At 30.9% G+C, this 10,415-nt stretch overlaps 1 protein-coding gene across 2 annotated transcripts; it reads left to right on the top strand.

Annotated features, from left to right (window-relative positions):
- The first annotated feature begins 1,457 nt into the window (after nucleotides 1-1,457).
- LOC103828971 lies at nucleotides 1,458-7,385 on the top strand. Of its 2 annotated transcripts, none has more exons than XM_009104618.3 (3): nucleotides 1,458-2,921; nucleotides 3,024-3,143; nucleotides 3,465-7,385. In XM_009104618.3, exons 1-3 carry the CDS (start codon nucleotides 2,847-2,849, stop codon nucleotides 3,705-3,707), a joined length of 438 nt encoding a protein of 145 aa, XP_009102866.1. In that variant the 5' UTR covers nucleotides 1,458-2,846; the 3' UTR covers nucleotides 3,708-7,385. The 2 variants fall into 2 exon arrangements, with proteins under 2 accessions (XP_009102866.1, XP_009102865.1); XM_009104617.3 differs by having other exon boundaries at nucleotides 1,463-2,921; nucleotides 3,009-3,143.
- Nucleotides 7,386-10,415: the final 3,030 nt, after the last annotated feature.

Genomic DNA, 10,415 nt, shown 5'->3' with positions numbered 1-10,415 from the left:
AATATACTAGTGATACTAGAATGACGTAATTAGCACAAACAATAAGACTAAAAGTTCTACTTTTTAACTGAAAGACCTTGAAGCCTATTTAACATAACTATTAAGATTTTCCTCTTTTATTCTACGTTAATTACGGTTCAATTTGATACAAGGCATCTTACAGACCAATTGCACATGTGCAATTGATACCTTTGATTTTTTTTGTTAATGGTTAGAAGTTTAAAATAGATAGGGTGGAATAACAGATGTATATCTTAAAACTTGAAAAATTCATGCACAGTTTTTTTGTTGATAATATTTTATGTGCAGCTACAATTTGTGGTCAAATAATTTTAAGAAATTCAAGACAAAACCAACTAAGTTTTTTTAAATACATTATATATAGGGATGGCAATTGGGACCTTAGCCCGCGGGCTAAGCCCGTAAAGTCCCACTGCGGGGCGGGTTTGGGCTTAGATATCTTAGGCCCGAGATATTGCGGGTCTTGCGGGTTGGTCAATTTCGGGTATGGGCCAATGCGGGGCGGGTCGACGCGGGTTTGCGGGGCATTCGAGACCCGCGTGTCTTCTTCACCAGAGACGTTTGGTGTTCTGCTAACCGACGAAAAAGGTGAGAAATGGCGACTGTGGAGGCAATTCTGAACCTTCTCTTCCACTCGTCGACTAAGGTCACCACTGAGCCTTATCTTCATCACCTCTTCCTCGATCTACCACCATCTACCATCTATACAGGTATATGATTTCTTCCTCTCAGTAGACACGAGTTAAAGTTAAATCTTTGCATGTTATTTATATCACTCGCCATTCTATACTGTAATTAGATTACAAATTTACAATCTGCTACTAAGTTACAGTATTGAGTTCAAGAGTTCGTTTGGTTTGTTTGACTTGACTACTTGACTTGAAACATGATGGTTGTAGACTTTAGTGACAAGAAGTTATCAGTTTTAAAGTTTTACGGTTAATTGTTTAAAAGTTTTACTGTTAATTGTCATTTGTCTTATAAGTTGCTTGATGATGATGGTTATAAAAAACTCGTAACTTGTGAGAGGTATGCACCCATTGTATACCACTTGTTTGGTCTCATTAAAAAGCTTGACAACCAACCTTCTTATCTTTTTTTTTTTAATGTCACTAGATGTGCTGAGAAGCTTTACTACAAAATTAGACACACATGAACCACCACCACACGAGTCAAGCAACAACAAAGAAATGAGGACAGCATTTTCACTACCCGCGGGCCGGACCGCAAAGTCCTATATAGCAAGCGGGGCGGGTTTGGGTAGAGGTTTGGGAACCGCGGGTTACGGCGGGCTGACCCGCAAAGATCCGCCAGAGATAGAGACCGCAGCGGGGCGGGCCACGGCGGGGCGGGTTGTCCCAATTGCCATTCCTAATTATATATTTTCCTGAACTGCCTTATCCTGTTACAAAAACCAACTAAAATTAATAATATATATACTGTCAAACAATTCTATTGTTATATGACCAACAAAGTTTAAGAAATTTAATACAAAAACCTAGTCGTACATAAAATAATAAAAACCAAACCATTATTTCTAGAAATTAAAATTAAAATTAAAATAAAAGTAAGAAATAATTCTGAGATCGTACAGTACAATACTTATATATTTAAAATTAAGCGAAAGTAAATTTTAAATTACGTATACTGTGATAATTTAGACGTTTGCTTATGGTAGGAAAGATAACGATAGAGAATAAAACAGAGAAAATGGTAGCAACGAAGCATGTGAAACAATCACTGAGTAGCTAGCTCCATGCTGAGCACTTACGGTCTGCTCTCTTACGCACCTTTCGGAGTGAGACAAACGTAAAGATACAACCCGTGATACCTCTGATCTCTCTTCCCTCGACACTTTTACTATCAACATATATGCAACACATTACACATTTGAACTCGCTGATATGTATTTGTCGGTTGGATTATTATGGCTAATTCACAGGTGTATCTGACATCTGGAAGTTTGCCATTATTTTATTCTCCTTTCTCGTTCATCGATGTGTGCTCAAACTGTCTTATTTTAGTTTATGCTCAAGATCATTTACTTGAAAGTTGAAAGAATATTTTTTTCCTTACCAGCAAACCTTTAAACCCGTGCTACAAGTTAGTATTTTCTTTTGTCAGAAAAAGTTAGCATTTTCTTTCTTCAAAATATTATTTAGCTTAGTCCCAATAAGTCTGATGGGTTTAATCAAATATTCAAGTATTTATTTTTTATAAAATTAGAAATATAATAATATAACCAAGAGTTCTTGGTCTAGTGGTAATAGAACTCCAGCTGAAATATCCATCCTGGGTTCGAGTCACTTTGGTCACCTTCTCGATTATAACTGTGCGTGCCCGCATGGAAAACTTCGTGGGGATTAGTCTAGGTTTACCGTCTAGAATCCCCCACAGACATAATATATATATATATATATATATATATATATATATATATACAAATTAATGATTTTAATGTCTACACACCAATTATTTTCATATTAATATTTGAATAGATTATTTTATTCGCTTTACAAATAATATAGTACTATAATATGAAGACATTATATAATTTATTTGTCAAACTATCATAGAATCAGAAATCAATACAACACGAGATATATAATCTTAGACTCACTTTCAATTTCAAATAACCTCTAGTCCGCTAATTTTACTATTTCTAATCTTATTTGGTTTTTGATGTTTCAATAAGCTCATCACCAAGATGTATGTTCGTGCTAAACGACAAAAAGATGTGTGTATATATAGATCCCGAGATATATTCTTTAAAGCTCAAAAAATAATAATCTTTATCTCAAAGAGCTCAAATTATTGAGAAAGCTATGGTGGCTGGTGGACAAAAGAAGAGGGCACGCCAAGAGAAGCCTCATTTCCTTAATCCCAGACACTCTAAACTTGTATGTATATTTATTATGTTCATATCCTTATATATGTCATTATGTGTGTGTGAATTTAGAAGCTTTAGTCCGTGAGCTATTTTGTAGAGTAACCATGAACAGAGCATGGTCGATAGCGAAGCTCTTTTATACATAATCATGCTCAAACTCAAAATAGGAGCTCTGCAAAGGAAAGCTGAAGTTTTCAAGATCATCAAAAGAGAACCTTTACACCAGTTTCAGGTTCCCCTCTCCTCTCTTCTATACATATTGCATAATCATATATTGATAAATCTTTGTATGGTCAATTGAGAGCCTGTTTTCGTCATTTGAAACTCTGTGATGAGTAACCTTGATGTGCAAGTCTTTTCACCAAATTTAAATTTGATCATACAAACTACAGAGCAAGTAGATCTATAATCTTTTGAAGTTAAATTAGCTATATTCTAGGCTTTTAGTTCAAATATCAGCATGATATATACATGGAGCTCTATATGAAAGATTACTACGGCCAAGTCAGTGAATATTGTTTTATATATTATAAGTTCTTGTGAACTTTGGTAGGATGTAAAGGTGGAGAAGATTGGGGAAAAGTTCCAAGTAAAGATAAAAAGTCTAAAGGGAGACGATAAGCTTATTAACATTCTTGAAGCATTTGAAGAAATGGGGTTGAGTGTAGCTCAAGCAAGGGCTTCATGCCAAGATGCATTTGTCATGGAAGCAATTGTTGTACCTCAATCCAAAGACAAGCTGTGGAGCGTAGATGATATGACCGATACTCTGGTTAAAGCACTTTACCCACTGTAATAATATATTGGAAAAGGGAACTAAAGAAGAAAAAAAGAAGCTCAAGAATGTAATTCTTATTTTCGAATTGGGACTTTGAATATATGTCGTTTTGAAACTCAGTTCAGATTCAGTGTTGCCCAATGCAAACCATAGAAATCAAAATGTAAACTGATGATTATAATAATTTACTAGAAGATTAAATATCAGGTTAAATCATATATTTTTCCATAAACAACAGTTAAGATGAAAAGTGAATAGTGAATGAAGATGATGATAGAGGAAAGTCATTTGAACCAAAACGTTATAATAAAAAGAAGTTTCAAGTAGAGGATCATGACAAAAGAAAGTCAATTTTTTTTTTTAACTTTGAAGGTATCTCAAGACCAAAACCACGGAAAAACTCAAACTAATCCTTAAAGAGGTGGTGTGACCCATGGACTCTCATTTCAGGTATTGAAATTAGGTTAAAGCATGGCTCCATAGTAATCTAAAGCATAGCCTCATATCCGCGTGAAATGTAGTAGAGTGCCTCCGAATTCGAATTACTTAGCACTCTGAAATCCACCTACCACTAGAACACCACCTTGTAGTTCAAAAGAAAGTCATTAAAACAAACCAAGAAAAGATTCGGATGTGAGGGATTATTTCACTATCATTAGCTTTCGCAGGAAGTTATGAAAAAGTATAATACAATCCCTGCAAGAAGAAAAAAGTGCATGATAAACACCAAAAAGGTATGAATTTTGTAAGATAGTGATGTTGGTAAAAATAATGATGGTACGGAAGCAAAATTACAATAACACAGAAATGATTATTCTATTTTCTGAGATGGTAAATACAGAAATGATGATTTGTAGAGTTTTAGATCGATTTGCCTTAGGTTTTATTTTTCTTAGGTTAAGGATTGATTTCGATTGTTTATGGTTTAAGGTTCGAGATCAAAATCAAAATACAAACAAAGACACAAGACACTTGTTCACCCGGTGTTCGCTGATATACTCACCGTGGAGGGAGACGGTATCCCTCAACTGCTTAACAATCGGATTTGATCAAGTTACACAAGTACAACAATGGTGAACCTTGTGTACAATCGAAATAATGAATGAAAGAGTTAGCAAGCTTATCACTTCCTCTGTGAAGCCGGAAAGTCATGCCGGAATGATCCAACCTGATCGTTTACCGCTTTCATTGCCTTGGAGACTGTTTTAAGCCGTACAAAGATTTTCTCAGAAGACACACTTTGTTCTCTTCACCTGGTTTCACATAACCTTCAGGTTGATCCATTAGAATCCTCTCGTCTAGGTTTCCATGTAGAAACACGGTCTTGACATCCAACTGTTCCAACTCATAATCTTTATTCACAACAATTGAAAGCATTAGTCGTATTGAGACGTGCTTGACCATTGGTGAGAAAATTTCGTTGTAGTCAATTTCTTCCTTCTGTGAGAATCCCTTTGCAACTAGCATGCTCTTATACCGAAGATCTTCAACTCCAGGGATACCAGACTTATACTTGAAAATCCACTTGCATCCCGCAGTCTTCTAATCATTTGGTCTCTCAGTAAGATCCCAAGTGTGATTTCTCTCAAGTGAATCCATTTCATCATTTGCAGCATTTTTCCAGTGTTTCCAGTCTTTGCTTCTTTTAGCTTCGTCAAAAGATTTAGGTTCTTCCTTCTCTATTTCATCTGCCACTGCTAGAGCGTAAACAACTATGTTAGCATCCTGATATCTCGACTGTGACCTCACATTATGTCTACGGACTCGATCTCTTGCAAGCAGTAGTTATCAACATACCCCATAGCTTCAGTGTCTTCAACAAACGTCAACCCTTCTGACTCATCATCACTTTCTGATTCACTTGAACTTCCTTGATCCTCTAAGCCCTGTTGAGACATACTTGTGTTTCCAGGATTTGATGTTTTACCATGTTCATAGTTGGGATCACTAGGTCCACGAATCAGACTGGGACTGAAAGAGACTTTCTTCGTTGATTTCTTGGTTTATTTGTCTGTGCATCTGACCCATCTACGCTTTCTTCTTGTTTATGAATTATCGTGTCCTTGTAGATTTCATCTTCCTGAACACAACATCTCGGCTTGTATTAGACTTTAGGTCTTCTAGAATCCATACCCTGTAGCCTTTAACTCTAAACGGGTATCCCAAGAAAACTCCTTTCCTAGCTCTAGAACTCGTCTTCTCTTGAGTAATATGAACATATGCCGTGCAACCAAATCTTCTCAAGTGTGATAAATCAAGCATGTTCCCAGACCAAACTTCCTCTGGTAGTTTGAAGTCTAAGGATGAATTTGATGTCTAGTTTATCAAATACACTGCTGTAGAAGTAGCTTCTGCCAAAAACCTTCGTCCCAAACTAGTTTATGCGAGCATACTCTTTACTTTATCCATGATGGTGCAGTTCATACGTTCTGAAACCCCATTCTGTTGAGGCGTGTAGGTGCAGGTTTGATGCCTCTTGATTCCAACATTTCTGCACAACTCATCAAATTGATTGTTGCAGTATTCCAGTCCATTGTAAGACCCTTGATTCTTTTCTTTGTGTAGCTTTCGACTGCCTCTTTCCACTCTTTGAACTTGGAGAACTCTTCATCCTTAGTTCTTAGGAAATATACCTAAACTTTCTTTGAGAAGTCAACGCTTCATCCTTATTTTCGGAGTTGATGGAGAACCCCAAAGATTTAAATGAGCATACTCTAAGATGCCTTTAGTAGTATGCTTAGCTGTAGGAAAACTTTGTTTGTGTGATTTTCCCACACAGCCTTCGCAAAGTTCTAGTTTTCCCACTTCAGTCTATGGTATGAAACCTTCTTTAAAAGCAACTTCATGTTCTTTGAACTCATGTGGCTCAATCGAGAATGCCACACTTTTGTTTTGTTATGAGTAGCTTCAATGACATTTTCTTCACCTCGTGACACTGTTTCTTGTAGATGGTACAATCCATTTTCATACTTGCAAGTGATCACTTTATGTCCTTCTTTGTAGAATGTTATGGTGAAGTCTCCACCTTAATAGTTACATCCTAACTTTTCTAGCATTCCATAGGAGATTAAGTTCTTGCTCATGTATGACATATAGCGAACATCTTTAAGAATGATTACTGCACCATCTTCATTTGTAATTCTGATCTTGCCAATGTTTTTTATTTCGCATTGTGTGTTGTTTGCCATTAGAAATTTGCTTCAATCTTCTTCTTTTAGATCAAATAGGACATCTTTGTCTGGTGTGATGTGAAATGTACAGTTTGAATCGAGAACTTTTTTTTTTATAAATTTAAATTAATTATGACATATTTAAGAATCATAGTATAAAATACAAATACTTTTAAAGTTAATTCTGAAGTTTTATTTTTGAAAAAAAATGTCATTAATTGCCAAATATAAAATTTTGCAAACTTCAAATAAAATGTTTTTTCAGAAACGCTCTTAGTCATCATTGCTCCTCGTTTTCTTTGTCGTCTTTTTCACCACCAGTGTTCGAACTCGGTGGAATTTTTTTTTTTTAATGTTTACCATGGTCATATTTGTAGACTAGTATATCACAATAAACTTGCAGGCACTTTTTAAAACATTTTATGATTTTGTTAGGATTGTTGGCTCTCATATCATATTAAGAAAAAAAAATTGAAGAAATTATCTTCTTAAGGTTAAAGGATAATTAAGCACTTTTGAATTAAAATAAAAACAAAAAAAGGTTAAAGGATAATGAAATAAATATATTATGGCAGACCAACAAAATCTTATTTTAAGGCGAGAATTGATTTACTCTGATCAATTAGAACTTAGAATAAATTTTCTATGCATGCCCATATCATCAAAAAGTTTATCACAACAGAATTCCAAGTAATTAAATTTGCGAAAACAATTAAAAAGTAATAAGTCAAGCCATAAAGTTCAAATCCCATGCAACTCTTCCAACATTTTCACCATTTCACTCAGAACGATTAACATTGAGTTAATTTCAGTTTTGCATAATACAATATGCGTATAAATCTAAACAGACAAGTTCAGAAAAAAGGCCTTTGGTGTGAAATAAATTAGCCTGAAAAAAGTCACCACGAAGTATTAGTATAGATGTTCCAAATCTAACATTTAGAAGTCAAAATATATACAAGGATTTTTTAATCATAGCCCATTGGTTTTGGCTTAATTTTTTTTATGAATTGTTACGATTACAGTGCATCAAATGATGCTTTTCATTTTTGAATATAGATGCAATGTAAACGGATTCAAACTTCAGTTTAAAATGATAATGTTTTGCTGCAACGGAGAACATCTATTGATTTCATCCGTACTTGTACGTAAAGTAAGTTTGCCTTTGGGCCTTGGGTCCTGCTATGTTAATGGGCTAAGTTAACTGAATCTTACTCCAATGTTAGGAATCAAGATCTTAGAAAAGTATTAAAATTATTTATTTTATTTTACTACAAACGGCGTCCAGAAATGCCATCATCCCCTATATATTATTTGAGAAGTATTACAACATTTTTTTTTAGCCAAATGTCATCACTAGAATGATTCTTAGACTCTTTAGAGAAATATATTGGTCCATCTAAATATATAATAAGTTTTTTATTAAACCACAATAAATACCACAACAAATACATTATTAATGTGCTTCATTATTTTCTTAAATAAGATTACAGAATTGCCTAATAAGACTAAATTATATATATGCCAATTAATGATTTTGAATAATAAAGATTTGATAAAAATAAGTGTGTATTATAATTATATTTGTTTAATTTTAAGCTATTAAAATAAATTAAACAATCATAGTAACCATATAATAAAATTTTAAAAAATTATTTATATATTATATTTTGAATTTTTAAAAATGAGTATAAATTACTAAATCTGTTAAAAATTCACATTCAAATTTTGTGATCTATGATTTAAAACTTTTATTATGACATGATATAAATAATTAAAAAATAATATAAGTTGGAAGTCTCATTTAATAAGTATCAAAAATAAAAGATATATAAATATATGTATCATTTTAAATTAAACTATATGCCATAGAAAAATACATATATATCTTAATTTTGAAATTTACTTTGAACACTTTTTTGATAAAAAAAATTGAAAAAATATTGACAACTTAATTTTTAAAATATTATAAATTACTTAAACCATTAATCCCACAGTAAAAATTTTGTTATCACTAATTTAGACTTTTTGCTATTAAAGATACAAATGATAAAAAAAAATGAACAAAAAAACATCATCTAATAAATATTAATATTAAAATATACCATATATATGTTACTATCATTTAAATTTAATTATATATCATATCAAATAGAAAAAAAATACTTTTTGATTTATAAAATTTATTTATATGTTCGTACCAATTTAATTATATAAGTAGTAGATAATGACTTTTTAATTATTCAATATATATTTATTATTTCATAATATGTTATAAACATATAACTAGATTTTCACCCGCACAACCGTGCGGGTATATATTTTCACATTTATATATATAGATATTTGTTTTACATAATTATTATATATTTTTATTGTTACTCACATATTTAAGTGTTTGTATAATTATGCTAAATGTAATAATTTTATAGTTTTCATGCTGTAAATTAAAATCATCACATATATATGTTGCTTATTATATATTTGTCTTATTAAATTTGCTTTTGATTACTAAATTAAAAATTTTAATGCATGAAACAACATATATGAAAACAGTTTTGTATTTAATTTATTATAATCATGATCCGTAATTCAAATCGCTAGATTTTTTTAGTAATTTTTAATGTTTATTAATTTTATATAATAAATTGCTGTATATTTAAAAGCTTAAGATAAGTTAAATTTCTATACATGTATTATACAGTTTACTAATATTAACCCGTTCTACCAACATATTATATTTTTAGCATAAATATTTTATATTTATGAAAATAAAATATGTTAACTTATCAATTTAAAATAATTTTATCATATTTTGTTCAATATAACATTTTTATTTTAAAATGATAGATATTATTATAAAATTGATATAATAGGATATAATTTTATTATTTTAGTAAAATTTCATTACTAATTAAAAAATTAGTTGAAAATATGTATATTCAATTTATGACAATTAAGATCTTATTATAATCTTTTTCAAGAGATTTGTTAGAATTTTAATTTTTTTTTAAAAAAATAAAAGATATAAAAGATATTATGATTAAAGTAGTTAAAAATATTATGTATATTAGCATTAGTGATATACATTTTATATAAAATTTAAATGATGGTCCAAATAAAAATATCACTCATCAAAAAATCATGATTTTTATTTTATTAGAAAACAAATTTGGAAAAAAAAATGAAAATAAATATTTATTTCTAACAAAATATTTAAAAATTATTAGTAAATTTATTTGTGAAATTAATTAATTCCATTTTATTTAAATTTTCGTTTATAAACCAAAACTATATTCAATTTTAATTTCTAATTATATTTTATGATAATTTAAATTAAAACTAACTAATTTTTGAAAGTAAATTTAAAAAGATTCTAAGAAGATTTTAAAAAGATTTTGTTAGAACATTTTAAATATATTCATTTGTATTTCAAATAAAAAGATAAAAAATATTAAAAAATATAATAATGAACTTATGTAAAATATGATATTTTCTAGGAATGGTCCAAACTAAAAAAATCACACATGAAAAGAAGTCATGACTTCTGTTTTAA

The sequence above is a fragment of the Brassica rapa genome, chromosome A07 (genome assembly GCF_000309985.2).
Source record: "Brassica rapa cultivar Chiifu-401-42 chromosome A07, CAAS_Brap_v3.01, whole genome shotgun sequence".
NCBI classification, from domain to species: domain Eukaryota; kingdom Viridiplantae; phylum Streptophyta; class Magnoliopsida; order Brassicales; family Brassicaceae; genus Brassica; species Brassica rapa.
This window is presented reverse-complemented; position numbering and strand designations above follow the sequence as displayed.

Coding starts and splice junctions, on each gene's coding strand:
- LOC103828971 (XM_009104617.3), top strand. CDS start 2,847: ATGGTGGCTGGTGGACAAAAGAAGAGGGCACGCCAAGAGAAGCCTCAT. Junction 2,922..3,008: donor ATCCCAGACACTCTAAACTT/GTATGTATATTT, acceptor GCTATTTTGTAG/AGTAACCATGAACAGAGCAT. Junction 3,144..3,464: donor AACCTTTACACCAGTTTCAG/GTTCCCCTCTCC, acceptor GAACTTTGGTAG/GATGTAAAGGTGGAGAAGAT.